Source organism: Peromyscus leucopus, chromosome 8b, assembly GCF_004664715.2.
Source record: "Peromyscus leucopus breed LL Stock chromosome 8b, UCI_PerLeu_2.1, whole genome shotgun sequence".
Classification (NCBI taxonomy): domain Eukaryota; kingdom Metazoa; phylum Chordata; class Mammalia; order Rodentia; family Cricetidae; genus Peromyscus; species Peromyscus leucopus.
Genome location: NC_051086.1, coordinates 29660129 through 29685867, shown reverse-complemented (window position 1 = coordinate 29685867; position 25739 = coordinate 29660129). Strand labels below are relative to the sequence as shown.

At 41.9% G+C, this 25739-nt stretch overlaps 1 protein-coding gene across 2 annotated transcripts; it reads left to right on the top strand.

The window, feature by feature from the left end:
* The first annotated feature begins 1051 nt into the window (after positions 1-1051).
* Cep20 (centrosomal protein 20) lies at positions 1052-24811 on the top strand. Of its 2 annotated transcripts, XM_037201220.1 has the most exons (6): positions 1052-1162; positions 5325-5522; positions 6980-7064; positions 11454-11587; positions 18108-18218; positions 24200-24811. In XM_037201220.1, the coding sequence occupies exons 1-5, from the start codon at positions 1135-1137 to the stop codon at positions 18185-18187; spliced, it is 525 nt and encodes a 174-aa protein (XP_037057115.1). In that variant the 5' UTR covers positions 1052-1134; the 3' UTR covers positions 18188-18218; positions 24200-24811. The 2 variants fall into 2 exon arrangements, with proteins under 2 accessions (XP_037057115.1, XP_028714238.1); XM_028858405.2 differs by lacking the exon at positions 24200-24811 and having other exon boundaries at positions 18108-18866.
* The last annotated feature ends 928 nt before the right edge of the window (positions 24812-25739 follow it).

The window sequence follows — 25739 nt, the reverse complement described above, 5'->3', positions numbered from 1 at the left end:
AAGCCATGAGGCACAATGAAACCCATTCTTAAGAGTTTATTAAGGGAAGGGTATAGAAGGGGTGTGCATAGGCCTGTGGAATGACCGTGCAGGAAGAGAGGAGAGAAATAGGTGGAACCTGCTTTTATAGTGCCCTCCACATGCGTTTATGGGTTTATGTAGCTAGGCCAGGCATGTGCATAGATTATATGATCATGCAGCGCACCACAGATTACATAGGATGTAAGGCCCTACACTGGGGGAGTAGCTAGGAATTCTAACAGGTTGTCCAGAATTTTAAGGGTCCAGTTTTAGAATCTAGGTCAAGATTGCTTCTTATTTACAGTGTCTTTGGCTACCCTGGAGAGCCAACTGTAATCATACTGTCTCATACCGTTTTGAACGTATTATTCCCATGTTCTTTTTTTCTTCTTGTAAAGCTACATCTTATTCCTTTATCAGTTATTTCCACAAATAGCTCGGGGACTACAAATGTACTTGGTATTAATTCCAGTGTGGAGGGCAGGCTTTGAAGAGACATGGGCCTAGGTTTAGGTATCACCTCCACCATCTCCAGGTGATCTTAATGAAAGATCGTTGACTATTGAAAATTCAAGTTTCCTCCTCTGTAAAATGGGCATCATTAACCTGAGGCGTGTAAAGGCTTCCTAGTGAGTGCCCTGGAAGACGATTCTTGAGGTGCTATTCCTCACACCAGCATCCGGGAACTTAGCAGAAAAAACAACTCTCGGTCATCGACTCCGAAAGACCCAAGGATGAGTCAGAGCAGTCTGTTCTGACACGTCTTCCAGATAACTCTGACGCTGGATTGAGTCTGGGAGGCCGTACCATCCACAATGCCTCTCCACACTGAGAAGAGCAGCCAGCATCTTGACCTCCAGGACTGCAGCAACACCCACCCGCAAGGCTTGGGAACTGATTCGCTCTTGGCTCCGCCCTTTCCCGTGTCAGGGCCCGCCTCACACGCTCGCTGATTGGTGAAGCCTCTGGAGGCGGCTCGCCAATCACCGGACAGCAGACACAGAAACGGTCGAGGTTGCGCCTGAAGAGAGCAGTGCTCCTATTGGTTGGAGATCACGCCACAGCGCCGCGCGTACGCACAGCCGAAGGTGTGCCATCAGCGGCCGTTGAAAAATGGCGACTGTCACTGAGTTGAAAGCTGGTGAGTGCGCCGAGGGGACGCTTGCCAGTGGGAAGCGTCGCGCCTTCCGTCTATGATAGGGATAGGATGGAAGGAGAGCGCGCGGAACACTGGCTCGGCTCTTTTCGAGGTCGTTCTGAGGTGGCGGGGCCCACAGGGGAGTGACCGTTGCGCATGCGCTATGGGCGGGCCAGACTTGGAGCTGGGGGAAAGAACTGGAATCTTTAGTTTCTGAGAGGGTTGCAGGTCTGTTTCTCAAGACGTCTGGACATCTCTCAGAACCCCGCTGAGCCGACAGCGCCAAGACTAGGCCATGTGTTCAGGGTTTTTGACCATGACAAAGTGATTATGTGCAGGGCTATGGGTTCCATCTCCAGAACTGCAAAAACAAAGAGTAGCCATCAACGACACGTGTTTACTGTTAACTCTGAATAGTAATTGTAGTTAATGTTTGAGTCGTAATTGTAGTTAAGGTTCAGTGTGGTTATCCTCTCTGTAAGACACAACTCATCCAACAACTACTTGATTGAATGTAACAAATCCTCTGTCCATTTCATACATTGGGGAGTTGAGGTGCCCAGAAGTGGAATATTTCACCCAAGATAATTTAGGTACAAGTAAACTGGTGTGGAAATCCCGTAAGTACAGTAGCACACCAGGCGTTAATCACCATGCTATTCTGCTAAACAATGAATAAGCCAATGGTAGTGGAAATTTGGAGAGGACGAAGTAGGGTAGTTTGGAGGCTTTAATGCAGTAACCATGGACTAAATGTGTATTGGGGCACTGTGTTGGTTAGCAGGTCAAAAACAGACATGCCTCAGTCCTCAGGAGGGATTTCACGTGAATCATTGGAGCCCTTCTGGGAGTGGGGTATACATAATACGTGTGATGTTGTATAAATTTCTCATGGGATTTCAAGAAAATTCGGTGGGAAATAAGTCGGATTAAGATTGGTTCCTGCTTGTCCTCTGCTTCTGGTCCTTCATCTTTTCTACTGCTTGAATAAAGACTTGAAGCTGGGGGCGGTGGTGGCGCACACCTTTAATCCCAGCACTCGGGAGGCAGAGGCAGGTGGATCTCTGTTAGTTCGTAGGCTAGCCTGGGCTACAGAGCGAGTTCCAGGAAAGGCGCAAAGCTACACAGAGAAACCCTGTCTCGAAAAACCAAAAAATTAATTAATTAATTAAAAAAGATTGGTTCCTGAAGAAGTATTTATGGTAACAGCATTGTAAGCATAAAATACAAAGAGTAAAATAATAAAGAATGAGAGTGACACCCTGAAGGTTATGGGTGGCCCCTATAGATTTAGGGGCCTCTTTACGTTTTTTTTTTTTTATTTTTTTTTCTGTATTCTCAGGCTCTTAATATGTTCTGTGTCCAAGAGAAATGTAATGAAAACTTGTTTCCTAATCAATGATTTTCTATTTTATGGGCCTTTTACTCGTTTAAAGCACTCTCCCATCTCACCTAGATCTTTCTCTGAGAGATAGAGTTCATTGCTATGGAGAAGGCAACTAAGACATGGGTTAGGAATTTGCCACCAACTCATGAAGGACATGCTATGTTTCCCAATTCCAGCTTCATTACTTTTCATTTTCTGCTAAGATTGAGGCTGTACTTTGTGTACTTCAGAGTAATTGGGACAGGATGGTTGCCAGTAGAAAAGAATCACTCCATTTAATTTCCAAAGATGGAACTAGAGAACAGGGGTTGTGTTATGATCCTAAGAGTATGATAAAGCTTTCCTTTTATGGTTCTGTTACAAAGTATAATTGGTTGACAACTGCAGTTAGTATACCTGTAGAAAGGTTGAAGGGATGAATGTTTTAAAAACAAAGGAGAAGAAAGATGAAAAGTCTAAGAATATATCTTTAATTAAATGGGCAAGGATGTTGTTATTTACCAAAGCTTAGGAACTTTGCTGTATGTAGCTAAGTGGATAAGCTGTCTTATGAATTTTAATTATTGTAGCATATTAATAATGCTTTTGCCATTGGCAGAGCAAAGTGCATTGTTAAACTACACTTGTTAGCTGGGCAGTGGTGGCACACACCTTTAATCCCAGCACTCAGGAGGCAGAGGCTGGCAGATCTCTGTGAGTTTGAGGCCAGCCTGGTCTACACAAAGCCAATTCCAGGACAGCCAAGGCTACCCAGAGAAACCCTGTCTCAAAAAAAAAAAAAAAAAAAAAAAAAAAGCTACATTTTTTTTTTCACCAATAGTGTAAGGCACTATTGGTATTATATATTTGTAACATTTAGTGAGCTCTTGCTGTATTCTAGGCATTATATTGATTCTTCAGAATTGCCATTTAGCCACAAAAGACTATTTGAAAAGGGAAGGTTCCAGATTACTGTTAAGGGATGGTGACTTTTTAAAAATTGATTCTTTGTGGATTTCACATCATGCATACTGATCCCATTCATCTCCCCATCCCTTCATATCTACCCTATGCCCTTGCAACCTCCCCTGCCAACATAAAATCAAATTTAAAAGAAAAAAAAAACCATAACATACCAAAAAAAGTCTCGGCATACATCTTTATTTGTAAGTGTTCATTCCAGTGAGTCATTGGTCTGGTTTAAGGCCTCTCGTTTTGCTACCATCTTGACACTGGACCCTCACCAGGACTCCTCTTTAATATTCTGTTGTTGCCTTGTGTCATGGAGATCCTGTAGCTTTGGGTCTTCAGGTCCAACCCCTTCACATACTTCAGCAGTTCATAGATGAGGTGGATGTTGGGGTGGGCTAACTCATAGCCCTGGTTCTAGGCCTGGGTAGTAGCTGGGTTGGGATGTATATACTCCTGACTTCTTAGGTTAGCAGTCTAATTACTCTTTTTTTTTTTTTTAAGATTTATTTTTGTCTTTTCTGTTTGTCTTTGTCTCTGTCTCTGTCTCTGTCTCTCTCTCTCTCTCTCTCTGTGTGTGTGTGTGTGTGTGTGTGTGTGTGTGTGTGTGTGTGTACACATGTGTACAAGAGTGCAAGTTGCCTGAGGAGGCCAGTACCCATGGAGTTACAGATGGTTGTGAGCTGCCTATGTGTGTGCCAGGAAGTAAACTGAGGTCCTCTGACAGAACAATATGCATTCTTAACTACTAAGCCATCTCTTCAGCCTCTCGTATTACATTTCTAACCAGGCTTGAAGTTTTAAAATCCTACTGTTGAGCTAGGGATATAGGTTTGCCTATCGTGCATGAGGCCCTGGGTTCAATCCCCAGCAACACATAAATTAGGGTGGTCATGTACACCTGTAATCCCAACACAGTCTACAAGAGGATCATAAGTTCAGGGTCATGCTCAGCCTACATAAGAAGTTTAAAGTTAGCTTGGGTTATGACGTAGATATGAGGCCCATGCTGGTCTGACTTCCCAGCCTCCCAAGTGCTGGGATTATAGGAATGTGCAACATTTCCAGCTCTAGATCCCTTAAAGCAGAACAAAACCAAAACCCAAAATACTTTTTTCATTAAGAATCAGCTATGGGGGTTCCAGGACAGCCAAGGCTACAAAGAGAAACCCTGTCTGGAAAAAACAACAATAAACCAGTTATGGATTTCAGCCAGGTGTGTGGTGGTGCACACCTTTAGTCCCAGCACTCAAGAAGCAGAGGCAGGTGCATCTCTGTGAGTTCGAGGCCAGCCTAGTCTACAGTGTAAGTTCTAGGACAGCTAGAACTACATAATGAGACCCTGTCTTGAAAAACAAAACCAAGTCAGCTATGAATCTCAAAAGTATCATCAACAGTAATGATATATTCCTCTTTTTGTGGAGGATAGTTGTTTTCCATAACCATCTTTCTGGACTAAAGGCTATTAGTAATGTCTGGGTCCCCTATAGATTGGCAGACACTTGAAAATCTGTGGGAGATTGGAGTGTAAGCAAACTGTAATTCTGTTCACCCTTTTCTCCCCCACCAAACTACAGTCCCTAACTAAAGATACAACATGGATAAACTTGAATTTGGACAAATACATTGAGAATGGATTATTATAATATGGAGACTTTAATTTTTACAAACATAGCGTATGATATTGATATAATTGTTCAACTTTCTCTTTAAACTAAGAGCTGTATTTGTGTCATTTTCCTTTTAAACATTATTCTTTAGCACATTCTTTAGCACTGAAATTTCAACATTTAGTTTATAACAGAACCATTTATGTTTTATATTTAACAGTTTTAAAGAACACCTTGGAAAAAAGGGGAGTGTTAGGACATTTAAAAGCAAGGATCCGTGCTGAAGTTTTCAATGCCCTGGATGATGATCATGAACCCCGACCATCATTGTCTCATGAAAACCTTCTAATTAATGAATTAATTAGGGAGTATTTGGAATTCAACAAATATAAGTACACAGCCTCTGTCCTTATAGCAGGTAAGTGGTTGTTCATCTCTGGAAAAAAGCTCTGCTTTACCCTTTTTCTAATTCTTAGAAAGCAGTTAGCCTGAATATGTAATTTCATTATTATGTCATGCAGGTGACTGAACACTTAGCATCCCATGGGCTCTTGTCATAGCATGAACAGGTTTTGGTGAGCTTTATGCTGTTGGGGAAAATAAGAGCTAGGACCTTCCATTGCAGGTTCTCTATGTACTATTAAGCACACATGCTCATAAAGGATAATGATTTTGATATGTTGAGGATCTCTAAAGATCTATTATCAGTGTCTATTTCCCTCAGTTTGTTGCAGCTGGTCATTACCTAGGTATCATCCCTAGGATGAAATAGTGACAGTGCTCATTCCATATTTTAACTTAACACTTAATTCCATAATTAAGTGTTTTAGATTGGTATGATTGCTAATGCCTATAATCTTAGAAACTCAAGGGACTAAGGCAGGAGAACACTGCTTTAAAATACAAAATAGAAAAGCATTGGGTCTGTAGCTAGCTCAGTGGGAGAACACTTGCCTAATATGTGAGGCCAGAGGCTAATTCACAGCACTTGTGGAGAGTAGAGAAGAGAAGAGAGACTGAATTTCTGTTAATCAAGTTTGCCTTTTCCAGAATGCCATATAAGTGGAAGCCTACAGAACATGCCTTTTGACACTGCTGCCTCACTTCACCTAGTAAAATACACTGGAGGTTCAGTCATGTTGACTTTGACCCTGTGAATAAGAAAATGCTGTGGCTGTGCCATTTCATCTGCTCTTGTAGACATTTTAGTGATTTATACTTTCTGGCAGCAGTGAATCAAATCCTCAAAAGCATTTACTTGCAAGTTTTTGTGTGAACATCATTTTATTTTTGTAGATAAATAACTAAAGATAGAATTGCCAATTGTCTGGGAAGTGAATGTTTCCCTTCAGGTAATAACTGCCACTGCTTCTGAGTGGCTCTACCATTTCACTTTCACCAGGGAAGTGGTGGCTCATACATGTAGTCCCAGCACTCAGGAAGCCACAGCAGAAGAATCAAGGTCACATAATGAATGTGAGGCCAGTCTGTGCTAGAGTAAGACTCAGTCTAAAAATTTAATAATTTTAATTTTAGAATTGCTATCCCTAAATGTATATATTTTTTAAATGAATTATTTAGTATTACCATGTGTTTAATCCATAGGCATCTTAGGAAGCTTACTGAAGTCCAGCTTTATAGTTTTAGATTCAGAAACCATATTACCAAAGTGAGTATGTGGTAAGCTGTAATTAAGTTCTACATTTAATTGCATTGGAATATGCTGACATCATAAAGTCATGTGCAGTTTGATCTGTCAACATTCTCCCAAAGTCTGAGAAATGTGTATACCTAGCAGGTGTGGTTATTATCAAAGTTGAATTTGCCTTTTTGATTAATAGACTTAGTGTTTTCCTGAATTTTTTTCCCCCCTAGAATCTGGTCAACCCATAGTTCCATTGGACAGACAGTTTCTCATCCGTGAACTAAATGCCTTTGAAGAATCAAAAGATAACTCAATGTAAGAAGTTTTTAAAAGAGGTTTACAGATGTTGTATTCAGATTCAATTGCCTAGTACTAGCTATGATTCATTTTAATCCAGCAGGAACTTATTTGGGTTTACTGTATGTTATACACTATATGAGGTCCAAGAAGTGTGGCAGCAAAGTCACCTGAGCTCTCTGCTGCAGCCAAGCTTGCTGTGTCTTCAGAGGACTGAATACCTAACCAGCTACCCTGCCTCCCTCTTTCTTTCTTGAGAACTTTTCCCCCAATTTCTTTCTTTCAGTGGTAGTAATTGAACCAGGGCCATGACTGCTAAGGGTGCAACACACCCTGTACCCCTGAGCAGTCTCCTTGGCCCAGCCCTCTACTTCTTTCTTTTTTAAACTTAAAAAAAAAAATGTGTTTATGTGGACGGGTGTTTTGTCTGCATGCATGTTGTTTACCACATACATGCCTGATTTCCTTAAAGGCTTTGAAGCTGGAGTTTTAGGTGGTTGTAAGCCAACAAGTAGGTACTGGGAATTGAAGCTGGTCCTTTGGAAGAACAGCCAGTGCTCTTAACTGCTGGGCCATCTCTCCAGCTCCCCCTTTATCATTATCCCCCCCACACCCTTACTTCTTTCTAAGGATTGTTCTTGGCCTCCTGATCTTTTTTCTCCTTTCTAAGGCTTTGTTCTCTCCTCATTGCTTTCTTCACTCCAGTATAGGAACAACAATAACCGAAAAGCCCTCCCATCAGCTTCCTCTCACCCCACTACTGCTTACATTCTTTCATTGCCAGACCTCCTTTGTCTGCCCTCTGCTTTCATGTTACCGTCCATCTCTTCTGCTGTCTGCATCGTAAATACTCCTCCTCATTTACACTGATCATTTCTTAGTTCTTTCCCTGTGTTTAATACCTTACATTTTCCCATAGAGTCCCTAACTGGCTTATTAGTTTTTACCTAGTGCCTGAGTGCACATCTCAGTGCAACCTTTCCTAGTGGAAATTTCTTAGAAGACTTATGTTTTCTTGAATTTGTTTGTTGAATTTGTTGAATTTTTTCATTTGTTTTTATGATAGAATTATGTTTGTTTTAACATGAACATACATGTACATGTATGCCATTTAACCTAACTCCCTCATCGTGGGCACTGAGCAAGTTCTGTCTTCTACTTTCATTTCTTTTGCACCCCTCCCCACCGTACTCTTGAGTCTCTAGTGAGGTCTGTGTAGGACAAATGTGCTTGTTTTCCTGAGTTGGGGCTCACATGTCCATTGACATTTTAAATGCAGTGTGTCCAGAATACAGGGGTGTTCTTTTTGCCTCCTTACACCTTCCTCATAGGCTTCTCATGTAGCTGTTCAGGTTTTTGGGATTTTTTTGGTTTTTTCAAAATAGGTTTTCTCTGTGTAACTGCCCTGGCTGTCCTGGAACTCGTTTTGTAGAACAGGCTGGCCTTGAACTCACTGAGACCCACCTGCCTCTGCTTCCTGAGTGCTGGGATTAAAGGTGTGAGCCACAATGCCTGACTGCTGCTCAAGTTTTAAAGGTAGAGTCACAGCTGTGTGTATTTTCTTCCACTTATGAGAGAATTGTATTGTATATATACATCTCTTTTTCAAACACTTGAGTTCCTTTTATTTGGGGGGAATTGTATTTTGTCTCAATTTGTTTTTATCTACACATAATGTAAGGGTGTCTATTGAAGGCTCTCTCTCTGCCTCCTTTTCTTTCCATGTAGAACCATGTCTTCCCTTTTGTTATGAACAACTGTCATGTTCTTGTGTCATTGTGGATTATTTATTCCTGTATCAATGAGGGATTTCCCAGCATTTTACTATTGTACCAAAACCTATCTGACACATGGTATAATGTGGGATACTGCTGTAGATGCTGTAGCTATGGCAGCACACTATTTTCTGTAGTGTTCCCAGAGAGTGACGGGAATATTCTATAAGATGCTCACAAAAGGTCATTGAACCACATTCCCTCTTGGTCATTCATGATGTGCATAAACAGAGCATGTGCCCCCAAGAAATCCTGCCACAGAAAAAGCCTTTGTCATCTAAATTGATAACCAGATTTATTTGGTGAAGAAATCTTTAAGGGGGCGTAGTCCCCATTCTGTAGAGGTAGTGGTCATGGGTACAATAATCACTGCATTTGAGTGTTAAGCAAAACAAGGCAATGCTTTATACATTTGGACAGTTTTTGAAATGTGTGGGAAAAAAGTCTCTAAGAGTAGCTGTCTTAGTGTTCTGTTGCTATAAAGAGACACATGACCACAACAACTCTTATAAAGGAATGCATTGAATTGGCTTGCTTACAGTTCCAGAGGTTTAGTCCATTTTCATCATGGTAGGAAGCATGGCAGCACACAGGCAGGCATGGTGCTGGAGAAGTATCTGGAAGTTCTATATCTAGATCTCCAGGCAACAGGAAGAGAGGAGGTGCTGGGACTTGGGCTTTTGAAACCCCAAAGTCTACCCCCAGTGACATACTTCCTCCAACAAGACCACACCTACTCTAACAAGGTTACACCTCCTAATCCCTCTCAAGTAGCACCACTCCCTGACGACCAAGCATTCAAATATATGAGTCTATGGAGGCCATTTCTGTTCAGACTGCCACAGTAGCTACCGGTGAGCAGTTGGGTGTTGCAGGAATCTTAAAAGTTCTTATTAATAAAATCAAACCCGAGCCGAGTTATTGGGGTCCATGCTGGTAGATCAGAGAGACAGAACAAGCCACAGCTATCTCACCTCGCCGGATCCTCAGCTGGTCTTGTCTCCTCAGACTGGAGGCCTCTGAGTCCTCATCCGGAATGGGTCTCAGCTGAATTACTGCTCAAAAGCCTGAATGCTTAACCAGCCAAAATCTTAACCAGCCAAATGCTTAACCAGCCAAATGCTTAACCAGCCAAAAGCCTAACCAGCCAAATGCCTCTAGTTTCTGGTCCTCCTGCCTTATATATCTTCCTGCTTTCTACCACCACTCCCTGGGATTAAAGGCTGGCTTTCTGGGATTAAAGGCGTGTGTCACCATGCTTGGCTATTTCCAATGTGGCCTTGAACTCACAGAGATCCAGAGGGATTTCTATCTCTGGAATGCTAGGATTAAAGGTGTGAGTGCCACCATTTCCTAGCCTTTGTATCTAGTGGCTGTCTGTTCTCTGACCCCAGATAAATTTTTTAAGGTACACAATATTTTGGGGAACACAATACCACCACAGTTGGGTATGGGGTCATTCAAGCAGAAGGCATTAGTTTGCAGTTAGCAGGTGTTGGGAGTGAGTAGCTAGCTGTTAGATTTTTTTTTTCCCTAGCTCTTTGGTAGCCTCTGAGACAATTGCCTCAGATGAGCAAGTTAAAAAGGAAACTGGTGACCAGCTTTATTTCCAGAATGTGAGGGAACATGTTGCAGCCTTTCAGGGAATTGGGGGCTGTGTATGTGTACATGCTGGAGACCAAACTTGGGTGCTTTTTTTTTTTTTTCTCTTGGGTTCTTCGAGACAAGGTTTCTCCGTGAAGCAAGCAGTCCTGGCTGTCCTGGAACTCACTCTGTAGACCAGACTGGCCTTGAACTCACAGAGATCCACCTGTCTCTGCCTCCTGAGTGCTGGGATTAAAAGCATGCACCACCACCACCACCACCACCACCACCACCACCCGGCTAAAACTTGGGGCTTTGCACATGATAGGTGAGTGCTTTCCCACTGAGCAGCATGAGCCACCACCACCTGGCTGCAGCCAGTGCTCTTAACCGCTGAGTCATCTCTCTAGCCCTCTGCCTGCACCCTTTAAGAAAGAGAAATATCTGTGAGTTTCAGGAGACCTTCCAAGGTCTGTAGCTGGCTGTTGGCAAAAGCAGGATTTGAAGGCAGACCACATGCTTTCTAGGCGTAACCTTGACAAGACAGTGGATGGTAAACCAGTTTTAGGTTCTAGGAAGGTTTTTAGGCTGGGCTTGGAGTTAAGAAGCTGAATTCCAGTGGGTTGATGATAATTTCATTTCAGTTTAGATGATTTTAATGGTGTTAATATTTTTTCTGGCGGTTTAAAAATTCTCACTCAAGAGCCAGGCAGTGGTGGCCCATGCCTTTAATCCTAGCACTCAGGAGGCAGAGGCAGATGGATCTCTGTGAGTTCGAGGCCAGCCTGATCAACAGAGTGAGTTTCAGGACAGCCAGGGCTACACAGAGAAACCCTGTCTGGGGGAAAAAGAAATTCTTACTCAAGTTAATTGGTAGTTTTAAACTGAGAGTGACCATTTGCCACTTGGATAATAATCCAGTGTCTTTTGCGATTTAGTGAGTTAGGTGCATTTACGGTGTCAGAGTTTACCTTTAAAGCAAATGTCTTAAGCTTTTTCTACTTATGAGAAGTGAATTGATTTTGGTTTTGCCTTCTTCCTGAAATAGTCCTCTGTTGTATGGAATTTTAGCCCATTTCTTGCGTGGTCCTCCAGATGACATCCAGAATGTGTTTCTGACAGAGTCGACACTCCAGCCTCCAAATAGGCATCCCAGCTGGAAGCCCAACAGAAGACCAAAGGGTAGGCGCTTCTGACGTTCTTCTTTTAACTTCATTGACTTTATTCTCTGGAGCTTTTGAGTCCTAGCTTAATTGTGCTTATGTCTAGTCCAGTGTTAGCCTGTCTTACTTAACCTCCAGAAATCCAAGTGCTTTGGGGAAAGAAAACCTTGACTGGACAAAGTGATGATAATTTCAAAGTCAAGGTCTTGAAAGAAACTCTGACTTTCACATCAGTGTGGTCTTTGGAATAGCCTGTCTTACCACACTATAGTTTTCTTTGAAATCAAGAAGTCTTCTCCCACCTCCCACCTTTCCCAGACTGAAAAATACAAGGCAAGATTACTACTATACAGAGAAGCCATGTCTGTGTGTGCTATTACATTTTCAGGACACTTTCTGTAGTAGATGACAGTTACCTACAGATAACAGATTCTTTTTCAAAATACTTTTGAGACAGGCTCTCACTCTACTTCTGCTGTCCCTGAGCTTACATCAATCTTTCCTCAACCTCTTAATACCAGGATTAGATGCATGAGCCTTTGAATCCAACTCAGAATGCTCATCTTTAAAATGAACTTTTAAAGTAAAGCATGGTGGCTCAGGCTTGTAATCTAGGCAATGAAGACTGAAGCAAGAAGATCTTGAGTTCAAGGCCAGCCTGGGCTACATAATAAGACCCTGTCTCCAAAAATAAAACAGATAGGACTAAATAAATAAGAAAAATAATAAAGTGAAATGAGCTTTTTGTTGTTTTGATCACGTTGGCAGCAGGTTCTGAGTTGATTGTTTGAAATGAGTGCATTGTAGATGGGTGTTTTCTCATGTGGTAGAGTTGGCACTCTTTCTCAAGGGGTGGTTACAAGTGGGGTTCAGGCAGCTAACATGAGAGTTGAAATAAATTCTTAATACCCAGGATGCAAGTTGCTCTGTGAAGTTTTGTAAGGTTCTGTGACCAATGCTGCCATGTGAGTGACTTGGTGCCTCTTAAGTTCTAAAAGTGACATACTTGTGAATCAGGATAACGTTATTTGTGACTTGACTGGTTTTATCGTCTGTTGTGATGCTGAGCTGACTAGATTGGACAATCATTCCTACTAACTTCCAGAGAGCCAAGGCTGCTGTGACTCAGTACAGGCCAAGGTTCAACACAAGGCTGCCATCCAGATAAGCCAGAGCATGAGTGTAGGAGCTTTCTAAGCTCATGCCAGAAATCACTAAGGCTCAGATCATAGGGCAAAATACTATTTTATAAATACTTAAAATGCAAAATAAACCACTAGCCATGTCAATACATATAGAAACTTCTGAAATTCTCAAGTAATGTAAAGTTCCCTTTAACGTCCTCTGCCCTGCCCATCCTAACTCCCCAGATCCCCTCTCTTTCTTGGAAGGTGCTCCTGTTGAACTTTTATTAGTCACTATGGACTGATTCTGTGTGTTTAAGAATCTGCATGTGTGTTACCTTGCATTGTGCTTGTGGAACAGTGGGTCTGGGTCCCTGTAGTGTGGTATTGTCACACCTCTTATTTTACTGATGAACTAGGGCTAAGGTTTTGAGTTTATAATGTGTAAGTTGTATCTTTGTCTGTAATACAAGTATCTTGCCTGTGGAGGTGCCTAAAGCAGAATTGCTGGTTCACAGACATCATAGGTATATTTAAACATATGATTCATACTATTTAGTCCCCTAGAAAGGCTTTACTAGTGTTTACACTTAAGAAGAATGCATGACAGTACTCAGTTCCTGTCCCTCTTGGTTGCTGATGACACATTAATATAGTTAACATAGCAACCACAAGACACTGATTTAGTCTCATGAAGAAAAACAAGGTTTTGAGAAGTAACTTCTGGTTTGTAAATGTGTTAGAATCTCCTTAATATTAGTGTTAATGGCAGTAGAGAGTTGAAAGTGAGGAGAGTAGTCATTAACTAGGGTCAGTTCTTCTGATCACCTTCCTGTGCAGGGAGAGGGGGGGGGGGGAGGAGGCAAGCAAGCTGAGGAGTGAGACATGCTTAGGTGCACAGTGCTACTAGCAGTGTGGGTCCAGTCAGTAAAATGGCTTTGGGCACCTGCTCTGTAGAAAGCTCCAGAGAAAGCTCGTAAGTGAGGGTGGCTACAGAACTACAGGGACAGTGATTTTACAAATTATTTTCTTTTTTGTTGTTTGTTTGTTTTTTTGAGATGGGTTCTCTGTGTAGCCCTGGCTGGCCTAGAACTAGCTCTGTAGACCAAACTAGTCCTGAACTCAGAGATCCACCTGGCTCTGCCTCCATAGTGCTGGAATTAAAGGCTTGCATCACCATTCCTGGCTTACAAATTATTTTCTTCATCATCACATTTTTTTTTCCTGGCACACAGTGACCTCTTTGTGCAATCCCTTGAAAAGAGCCCTCAGCTATAGATCATCATTTGTGGTTGCTCTCTGAGTCCACATGACTGCAGGAGCCACGTGGCTCCACTTGACAGCTCATCTGGCTTTAGTGGAAGGTATAAGGTGCTGGCGAGGATCACATAGGCACCCACCTTCAGAAAGATAGCCTGTCTCCTAGTCCTGTGCTGAGTGGATGTGATCTTTGAGACAGAGTAGGTTTTGCCCCAAATAAAAGTTGAGGTTTTTATGATGGAGAGCCCATCTCAGTTCTGTTTTAATGTGCAAAATAACACAGTTTGGGCCAGTGAAGTGGCTCAGTGGGTGGGAGGCATTTACTGCCAAACCCAACAACCTGACAGCCTCAGTACCCTCACAACAGAAGGAAGGAACCAACTGCTAAAAGTTGTCCTTTGAAGCTGGGCAGTGATGGTGCACACCTTTAATCCTAGCACTTGGGAGGAAGAAGCAGGTGGGTGGATCTCAGTGAGTTTGAGGCCAGCAAAGCCAGTTGTAGACTGAAGTTTCTGGTCCACCCAGATAGCAGCTGTTCTGCCCCAAAATAAACACATAGAGGCTTATATCAATTACAAACTGTTTGGTCTATGGCTCACGCTTCTTGCTAGCTAGCTCTTACATCTTAAATTGACCCATTTCTATTAATTGATGTATTGCCACATGGCTGTGGTGTTACTGGTCTGCTGGCATGTTGCTTCTTGGATGGGCAGGCAGGCATCTCCCAACTCTGCTTTTCTTCTCCCTGTCTCTTTGCTTGGATTTCCTGCCTGGCTATAACCTGTCTTGCCATAGGCCAAAGCAGCTTCTTTATTAACCAGTAATAGCAACACATATTCACAGCATACAGAAAGACCACCCCATAGCACTTCCCTTTTTCTGTCTAATCCAAAAGGAAGGTTTTTATTTTAACAAAGTAAAATTACATATAACAAAAGTTATCAAGCAAGAATTATAGTTATAATATCTAGTCTATTTGTATTTGGAAAATTAAAGAAAATATCCTATCTATGCTATCTTTATGAGTCTAAAGTTTTATGTCTAATTTACCTTTTATTATAACTAAAACCATATAACTATCTAGTCTTCAACTCTGTCGAAGACCCCAGAAGTATCTAATATTACCTAAATAAACAGGAAGTGCATTGTAAGCAACTTCCAAAATTCTAGAAATAACAGAGATGTCTGGCTGTCTGGACAGTCACCCGAAGTTCCTATGTAACTAGAGTCTCAGGCATACTTTTTGGTGAAGCAGGAAATTTGAAGGACTATTTTGCCTCTTTTGGCAAAGTTTGTTAGTTGCTTTTCTCTGTGTCCTGCAAAACGTCTGGCAGTTTCTTCTGTGAAGCAGGAACCTGAAGGACCATCTCACCCTGTTTTGGCAAAATTCAGAGGTTATTTTTCCATGGGTCCTGCATGTCCAGTTTATACAACATACTGTCAAGCAGTCCAGGCAAGAGCAGTTTCTTCCCCAAATAGCCTTTTCCACATTGTAAGCAAACTCCATAATGAGTTTCTTTGATGCTCATCATCTTTTTTGAAGTAACTGGTGCTGCCAGAAGCAGATGTATCTCATTGTTTAGAAAAGTCTTAAGTTTTTAAAATATTTTAAATGCCATATTTTCTAGGTCTTTGAAGTGTTTGAAGATTACCTACCTAATTAAAATATATCTTTGTATATCTAGAAAACTAAGCTAACATGACTATAAGCTTGATTATCATAGATGACTAATTATTAATCTGTATTTCTTAATTATGCACTACAATTTTAAATGAGTTTCTTAAACATAGTACCTTAAACAAGAGTAGAAATATATATACAGTATAACATAATTGACCTTAAATTTGTATCAGTAAACCAAATCTGTATCAAATGTAAATTTTGAGATTAAGTTTTTTTTAATCAAAGTAGATTTTTTTTTATCATTTCTATATCATATCCCCCTTTTTTCTTTAGAAAGAGATTGCATTCATAATCAACCCCTTTAAATAGAAACAAACATTTATAAACAATATTTTGGGAATTTGGGTGTAGTTTTCTATACTACTTCCTGCTGATTGGGGCACTAGTAATCTTATGGGGATCCTGAGAAAATTTAGAATTATAGTTAAATCTTGGCTGTAGTAGTCTGTGAGGCTGCATCATGAGTCTCAGCCAGTTGCCTTGAAGCTTTTCTGGATGTTGGATCATCTGGGCCATGGCTGTCATCAGAGACCTTTCAGAGGGTCTTGGTCGATCAAACCCTATCAGCCTGGAAGAAATCCACAGGTTTTTAAGATGTCAGAGGTATCTAAGAATAAGCCTGAGTCATAGGCCAAACTGTTTGTAATTAATGTTAAGCCTCTGACTGGTTATTGGAGTAACAGTGGGCGAGAAAGATTTATCCAGCTACAGCCAGTTCCAGGACAGTTACACAGAGAAACCATGCCTCCAAAAACCAAAAAAGAAAAAAAAAAAGTTGCCCTCTAATTTCCACATGTACCTGCTTTGGCCTGTGTGTACACACTCACATGTGTGCATATGTGCTTGCATGTTGCACATATACAGAGAGAAAAATTAATTTAAAAGCCCTTCATTTTTTAATTTAAATTTAAATTTTACCTGTGTTTGTCTGATTTTTGGTTTTCGAGACAGGGTTTCTCTGTGTAGCTTTGGAGCCTGTCCTGGAACTTGCTTTGTAGACCAGGCTGGCCTTGAACTCACTCACAGAGATCTACCTGGCTCTGCCTCTCGAGTGCTGGGATTAAAGGCATGTGCCACCACTGCCTGGTGATTTTTTTTTTTAAGACAGTTTTTCCATGTATCACACTGCTGACAATCCTCTTACCTCAGTTCCCTCAGCAGCTGGGATTATAGGCATATACCACCACGCCTGACTCAGACATTTTTTTAAATAAAGTTTTATATGTATATTTTTTGTGTGTGGGTATTTGCCTGACATAAGTCTATGTACCGTGTACATGCCTGGTGCCCAAGGAGGCCAAAAGAGGACATCAGATTTCCTTGAACTAGATTTACAGACTAGTTCAAGATTGTGAACTGCCATGTGGGTTCTAGAAACTGAACCTGGGTCCTCTACAAGAGCAATAAGTGCTATTACCCACTGAACCATCTCTCCAACATGGCATATGTGCCTATAACCCCAAGTTTGGTGGAGCAGAGACAAGCAGCTCTCAATGTGGATCAGAGTGGCCTTGAACTTGCATTTATCCTTCTACCCCAGGCTCCTAAGTGCTGGGATTATAGGCATGTCTCCCCATACCCAGTTTCTCTTTCAATTTTATTTTATTTAGTAATCATTTTTATTACACTGTCGGTGCATGCATGGACTGCAGTACATATGTGGAGATCAGAGGGCAACTTGTAGCTACTAGTTCTGTACTTGTGTAAGTGTTAGGGATCAAAGTTGGGGATCAGAGTTTTGTGGCAAACATCTTTACTCACTGAGCCATCTTGCGGGCTTTAAAAGAACAATTTCCTGGATAGTGTTACAGTTTTGATGTGAAGATATAAACTGTACTCCTTTTTTTGTATGCAACATGAGGGCTCAGCTAGCAGGTAGTTTTGTTGTTTTGGATGATTCTACAATGCTGATTGCACACTTGTCCTTCCTCCTGAGTTGATTCCTTATATCTGAGAGAAAGGCTCACAGGGCCCCCTCTGTACTTCAGTCAGAGAAAAAAGAAAATCAGGTTGGCCATGTGGTAGAAGCCTGTGATGTTGGCACTCAAGCTGAGGCAGAAGGCCAGCCTGGGCTACATAGTAAGATCCTGTTGCTCCTCTACCCAATGAAGAAGAAACACTTGAATTATTACACTTAGTCTCTAATACTAAACATTTATGATTTCCTCATGACAATTAAGAAATGAGAACTCACAAAGTAGAGCTAACAGGATGGCTCAGTAGGCTTGCTGCCAAGCCTAATGACATGAGTTCATTTCTTGGAACATGTGGTAGAAGGAGAGAACTGATTCCTTCAAGTTGTCCTCTGACCTCCACATGCATGCCTGCCAGCCCCCACCCCCTCAAGTCAAAACATAGTATAAGGAAAATTATAAAATACTAATATAACGTCCTAAAATATATACAGGTATACTTGCTTATCTTCCTGTTTTGATTTGGAACGAGTATTAACACCTATATATTTTCTCTAGATGACCACCTGAAGAAGGACACGGGGCCAAGCACCATGACTGAAGAGCTTCATGCTGCTGTGCAAGCAGTCAGTAGATGATACATATACCAGGCTGTCTGGTCTCAGCTGTGTATGTGGAGTAACTAACTTATTATTCCTGATACCATAGATTAGACCACCACAGTTTGTAAATGTTTGATATTCTCCATTTAGCCCCTCAAGTTTTACTGCATCTATGAAAAGCTAATCTGTCATCTAGCTTGCTAGAAGCTACTGGAGAAAAAAATGTGCTGTTTTCAGGATTTTGAGGGTGGGGGTGGGGGTTTGGTTTTTTGTTTGTTTTTCAAGACAAGGTTTCTCTGTGTAGCTTTGGCTGTCCTGGAACTCAGTCTGATCAGGCTGTCGTGGCACTCACAGAGATCCACTTGCCTCTACCTCTCGGGTGCTGAGATTAAAGGTGTGCACTACCACCGCCAGGCCAGGATGTACTTGTAAAGTTCTTAAGTTTGTGAAAACTGAAAAGTACTTCTTCCTTTTCTTTAGAGGCCATCTCTAAGGGCTGTGAATGTACCTCCAGTAAAGCACTTGCCTTGCATGTGTAGGTCCCGGGTTCAGTTGTAGCACTGAAAATAAAATACAAGTACAGATCTTTGTCCAAATGCTCTGCTCATTAAAATTCCTTCAGCTAGAAGTATATAGACCTGTGGGGAAAACCCATTTGTGTTTTGAAAAGTATTTCAAGGGCATTAAAACCAGAACTTATTCCTGTAAAATTTTATTTTTAAGAAATATCTCAATTATTGTCTGCCCTGGCTAGTTTTTCTCAGCTTGACATAAGCTAGAGTCATTTGGGAAGAGGAACTCAATTGAGAAAATCCCTCCACCAGTTTGGCTTATGAGCAAGCCTGTAGTCCGTTTTCTTATTAATAATTGACGTGGAGGGTGCAGCCCATTGTGAGTGGTGTCACCGGAGCTCAGTAAGAGTAAGGTGGTCCTGAGCTCAGTAAGAAAGCAGGCGGAGCAAGCCATGGGGAGCAAGCCAGTATATAGCACCCCTCTGTGGCATTCTGCCCTGACTTCTCAGTGGTGGACTGTGATGTGGAACTGTACACAGAAATAAAACCTCTCCTTCCCAAGTTGCTTTTGGTCATGGTTTTTATAATATCAGTGAAAACCCTAAGACACTGTCTAATGTTGATCTTTAAACTAGATAACAATGCTCTTTTCCCAAGAACAGTTTGGCTTCTACTAGGGAATTTAATGAAAAGGTAAAGGGAGAAATAATTCTTTTAATTTTGCTTTAAGTGAAACAGAGTTTATTTTATTCTGTAAAGAATGTAAGCATGACAGGACAGGCCTTGGGAGAAGTGCCATGTAGGAACTTTAATGGAGGCATTGCCAGAGCTCCTTGTGGAGCTACCTTGTGCACACAGTGACAGCTATAGAGGTGCTGACGTTTGTTTACATGGACTCTAAGAGACTTAGTAAACATGAGTTTTTATTCTTGGGATAAGAAAATCGTAAGAGCTGCTACAGTTCTTTCTCTAAATGCTACTTTGCTGTTTATCAAGGAGATTTTTCTAGTGTAGCCACAGGCTTATTTCACAGAACACAGCTGTTACCATCAATGGCTCCTTCCTGACAAGAGTTGCACAGTGTAAGAGTCACATAGTTTATATCATAGATAAACAAGCATGGGGGACATAGCTTAACAATGTATAGCCAAGTGTGTGCCACAGGAAAAGAGATGACTGCTGTCCGTGGCATTGGTGACTTGCAATGTTACCAATTTGAGTTGTATTTGGTGATGCCTGTCATCCACTCCTCAAAGATGGATTGAGAACATTACTGTTAATGTAGAACATGGTGAAGGAAACCCCCTTAGAGTGGTCTTTATCACTCTAAAATTCTTAGAAACCCTGTTGTGTAAGGGGATCCATAACTGCAGAGTCTTAGAGGAGCCCATTTCCAGTTTTTCCTTTCAATGTAAAAATATAAATGTATTTAGAATGTATTTCCTGTTGATCCTCCTAACTGTACTTTCAGCAAAGAAAATAAGCTGATACTGTATTTGAAAGCATAGTAAACGGAAGAACAGTGTAGCTAGAGTTTTCCTGCTTTGCCCACAGTCAGGACAAATCTCTGTCACCCGCCAGTCCCACAGCCACTCAGACCCAACCAAGTAAACACAGAGACTTATATTGCTTACAAATTGTATGGCCGTGGCAGGCTTCTTGCTAACTGTTCTTATATCTTAAATTAACCCATTTCTATAAATCTATACCTTGCCACGTGGCTGGTGGCTTACCGGCGTCTTTACATGCTGCTTGTCATGGTGGCGGCTGCAGTGTCTCTGCCTCAGCCTTCTGCTTCCCAGAACTCTCCTCTCTCCTTGTCCCACCTACTTCCTGCCTGGCCACTGGCCAATCAGTGTTTTGTTTATTGACCAATCAGAGCAATTTAACATATAGACCATCCCACAGCAGAACAGCCTGTTAACATTGACAAGCTAAGGGTAGATTGCTGACACATAAAGGGTGCCTACTCCTGTAATGTGTGTGTCAAAAAAGCTCGCTGCCATGGTATAGGTACCTGGACACCTCCAGACCTAGAGACAGTACAGAGCCATGCAAACAGCAGCCCAGAAATAGTGCCAACCCCATTTCTGATGGGGGCTTTGTTTCTCTCTTGTTTTATCAGAGAACATGGGACACGGTTCTGTTTTAGGGTGGCAAACAGAAGCACCTCCACATCCCATTAATGATGACTTCTAGTAAAGACACACAAGGAATGGTCATATAATATACTGGCAATTGAAGTTTTGAATGCATGGTGTTAGAAATTGGAGCCCTTAAAATTGGAGTGTATTATGTCCATATTCCTTTTCATACTTTGCAAGCATAGTATAGAATATACATTTTATTGAATTGGCTGATGAGGGCTTACAATGACTGGGTCTAATGTTGTCTTTGACAATTTTATAGTCTTGAAATTCCATTCCTATGGTGCCTATTTTGTAGTTTTGGTTTTCCCAGATAATAATTATTTCAGTGTTAACTTGGAGATATTCCTTGGTTGCATGAATCTCCTCCAATAATTTCTCACAAATTCACTGTTTTTCTCTTTTTAAGATTTTAATTTTATGTATATGAGTTTTTCCTGCTTGTATGTCTGTACACCATGTGCATACAGTGCCCACAGAGGCCAGAAGAGGGTGTCATATCCCCTGGAACTGAAGTTACTGGCAGTTGTAAGCCACCTTGTGGGTGCTGGGAACTGAACCCAAGTCCTTTGCAAGAGTAGTCAGTGTTCTTAACCTCTGAGCCTCTGCCCAGCCCCCAAATTAACTCTTTCTTAACTCTTCATTGTTAGAATGTGTACTTGTATATACCATTCTTTCATAGGCTGTCTTGCCAGCACAGCCTTCTTATAGATTTAGAGAATGTTTTCAGTAGGACTTGTGATTGGCTTCATATGGACAAGACAGACACAATATTTAACAAGTGTTTTGGCATCTGGAACATTTGATACCAGGTCAAACAGGGTGCTTATAGTTCTTGGGGCAACCCTTACTAATCTGGCTGGGCTTTTCCTGTGGTAGAACTATCAGGGGTGGTTTGGAGGCCTTGTTTCTGGGTGTGTGCATGTTACTATGGTGATTGTGGTGGTGGACAAGGTCATAGCTGAGTCTGTAATCCTTCTGCTATTTACAAGTCAAGGCTTTGGAGCTTTGGAGATAGTAGGGGAAGTTTATCTATTGCCGAGTTCTGTCTCTGGCTTACAGAGACTTTCTGAATGCAGTCATCTTAGACTCAACAATGCAGCCATGACCAAAGCTGCATGAGCTTCTTGGGCTTCCTGAATCACTTCTCTGTTAACTCTCTCTCAGGGGAGAGACTGCACATCATATCTGACTTTGGAATCATATTTAGTTGGTAGTGACTGCAATCTGGTAATCATCCTCAAAGTTATTCCTAAATTGGTTAATTTGTTAGAAGATTTTACAGAAATAAGGGTTTTTCTATTGTGTTATTTTTGTTCACTGTAGGATTTTTGATATATCTTTTAAAAATACTTATTTTTAGGTATGTGCATGTATGTACACATGTGTGTGTATACAGGTAGGTGTTCATGTGTTTAGGTGCAGAGGTGCTGGGTCCCCCTGGAGCTTGAGGCACAGGCAGTTGTGAGCAGCAGCCAATCTTAACTGAGCTGTCTTTCCAACCCCTCAGTATTCATTCATTCATTCATATTCTCTCCCCTCCCCCCTCCCCCTCCCCCTCTCCCTCTCACCACCACCACCACCCTGTCTCTGTTGCTCTGGTTGTCTCAAAAACCACTTTGTAGACCAGGCTGGCCTCAAACTCGCAGAAATCCTGCCTCTGCCTCCCATGTGCTATGATTAAGCATTGTATCACAACACCAGACCCCTCAGTATTTTCTTTACTGGCAGTTTTTGTTTCTGTTTAGAAATTTTTTCCTTTTGGACCTGGTCTTCAAGTGTCATCACTCTGACCTCTGTTTCCTGTTTGTGTACAAACACTGTTTCTCGTCTTAGCAGTACTTGTTATCTTTGCTCTCAGAAAGTGTGTGCTGGGCTCTCAGCATTGGGAACAGGTACAGGTCTCTGGACTGGGGTGTTCATCACAACCTGGGTTCAGAGTGCATCTCTCTGAGTCTCTAGCACTGCAAACTCACTTAGGCCACCAATTCCTGAAGCTCATACACACCCCATTTCCACTTCTAAATCTGCACTGACTATAGTTATGAATTCCATTATGTTCTTTGTGCAAATATCCTCTCAGAGGACTTGGTTAATATTCAGAGGTGTCAGCTATGGATGCTGTGCTACCTCAGGAATTGCAGTTATTTAGGGCCAGACTAAGGGAAAATGCAAGTGTTTATAATTTTGTATATTGTTGTGAAATTACCAAAATGGAAGATAAACAGAATCTGTCTATGCCTAGGCAATGTTTTACTTTTAATGATTGCTTAATGAAAATCAACTGAGCTCTGTAGAGGCTGTCATCTCACTATCTTGTCATCTGGAGAGGACCCCTGAAACAAGGATGACTGGAGCTGGCTCACTGGACAGCTGGGGACTGAAGGGCCGAACTGGTACATGTGTGTACTTGATATCTGCCATTCCTTCATAGGGTGTCACTCTCACTCTGGAGGGTCGGTGTCACAGCCTGGGGGACCTGACATGTTTAAAAAAAGGAAAGCCATCTATTTTTAATTTTGGTTTGCTTTCTGTCTATATTTAAAATGTGTTACCATTTTTGTTTTTTAATTATCCAACTAAAGAAGAGTTTTGTGTTCCTTTTTTTTTTTTTTTTTTATATGAGTGCTTTATTGACTTTATGCCAGAAGAGGGCATCAGATCCCACTATAGATGGTTGTGAACCACCACCATGTGGTTGCTGGGAATTGAACTCAGGAACCTCTGGAAGAGTAACCAATGCTCTCTTAACTGCTGAGCCATCTTCTCCAGCCTGGGGTTTTATATTCTTTTTTTTTTTTTTCCGAGATAGGGTTTCTCTATGTAGCTTTGGAGCATTTCTTGGAACTCTCTGTAGCCCAGGCTGGCCTTGAACTCACAGATATCCTCCTGTCTCTGCCTCCCGAGTGCTGGGATTAAAGGCATGCGCCACCACCGCCCGGCCCGGGGCTTTATATTCTTAAAATCTGAGGAAGAACCAGGTCATGGTGAGGTACACCTGTAATCCAGGCAAGTACTTGGGTGGCTCAGGCAGGAGTTCTAGACCATACCCCATGTCCTCCAAAAAAATCAAGGGGCTGGAGAGATGGTTCAGTGGTTAGCACTTTTTGCTCCTGCAGAGGATCTGATGCCCTCTTTTGACCTCTCTGAGCACCTGGACTCACATGCTCATACTCATACATAAAAATAGAAGAAACCCTAATGATCTCTAAAACAACACCAAAAATAGAATTGAAGACAGTCTACTGTTGGGGTTTATGAACACTAGCTGCTTTACTTCCTGTGGCTTCTTAAAAAGGTTTGTAGGCTGGAACATTTGTTTTCAAGACAGGGTGTCACCATGTAGACCAGACTGGCCTAGAACTCTTAAATGTGTTTCTGCCTTCCAGAGTGCTGTGACTAAAGGTGTGCACCACCATGCCTGGCTAAGCTGCGACATTGAAAACTCCCAAGAAAGAAAAAGCAGGTGTGTTGAAGAAAGCACAAGCCCAGAAGACCTACCAGGCTGCCCTCACAAACAGTGATACCTCACTGGGGGTTTCTTGGGGTTGGGAGAAGCTACCTTCTAGAAATACAAGAGAAGTTTATTGAAAAACTTGAATTGACACAAAAATTGGATGGGAGTAGAACCAGATGGTTATAGGAGACTTGGCTATTCAAAACTTGGTCAAACAAAAATGCCTATCAGGCCCAGGGCTAGCTTCTGAAGATCATAAATTTAAGCCTAGCATATATGTTTGTGTAGAATAAACAGATAGCTTTATAATTATGTGCAAGAACACTTTTGTATATGACTTGCATGCCTGGCTGATTATGTCAACTCGATAGTTCCTTTAGCAAAAAGCCAAGTGTCTGGAGTACTGACAGTTGAGAATGTGCCTTTAAAGGCTTCTGGAAGACTGTTTCCCAGACACTTGGCATTTGATGTTTGTGGCAGCCGTCATGTGAGGACTGTAATCTGTATGGAATACTTGAAATAAAGTGAGACCGGACTTCCTGGAGATGGCTTAATCGGGGAAAGTTGCTTGCTGTGCAAGCATGAGGACTGGCGTTGAGGTTCCCCAGATGCCCAGCATCTCCATAAAGACCTGGACACGGCTGCAGGTTCCTGCTGTCACGGAGATGGGGGGGTGGAGACTGCCTTGGGCCTCATTGGCCTATTAGTTCATCCAATTCGGTGAGCTCTGGGTTCAGTGATGGACCCTGTCTCAAAAAGTAAAATCCTGGGTATGGTGGCATATACTTTTGTCCCAACGCTCTGGAGGCAGATTCCTGAGTTTGAGGCCCACCTGGTCTACATGGCAAATTCTAGGCCAGCCAGGGCTAGTAGTGAAGCCTTGTCTCAGAAAAATAAAAAATAAAAAGATACATATACATATACTTCTACACACAAACACATAATCTTTTGTTTAACAAATTTCAAGTGCCTGGCTAAATGAAGTAGGAAGCACTGAGCACCCCACTCTCCTCCCACAGGCCCTCTTCTTCCATTGTCTTTGATTGGAGCTGCAATTGTTACAGAGAAAGCCTGCTCTGTCACTGACAAAGCATAGTGATGGGAGTTCTCTGTAGCAGTACAGGCAGTGCAGCCACTGTGCCCTGACACCTGCCCGTGCCTTTTCCTGGACACTGTGGCTCGAGCCATTTGCACCTTCCAGGTTTGGCAATGTGCCATGAAGTTTTTCCCATACTTTTCTGGCTTGTTAGCTCTTTCTAGTGCAGAATCCTGCCTCTTCATTAGTTACCTGTCCACCTACTAGAAAATGGCATGGCTCTATCCAGGTGCTTGCAGTTAATAAAGCTGCTGAACCTGATATATGAGGATCAGTTTTAAAGGTGTGGGCTACTTGGTGAGAACTGTCTCAAAAACACAATAACAGAATGCTGCTATAAATGCCCATGTACAGGACTGTGTGAAGCTAAGTTCAT

Coding starts and splice junctions, on each gene's coding strand:
- Cep20 (XM_037201220.1), top strand. CDS start 1,135: ATGGCGACTGTCACTGAGTTGAAAGCTG. Junction 5,523..6,979: donor AGCCTCTGTCCTTATAGCAG/GTAAGTGGTTGT, acceptor TTTCCCCCCTAG/AATCTGGTCAACCCATAGTT. Junction 11,588..18,107: donor GCCCAACAGAAGACCAAAGG/GTAGGCGCTTCT, acceptor TATTTTCTCTAG/ATGACCACCTGAAGAAGGAC.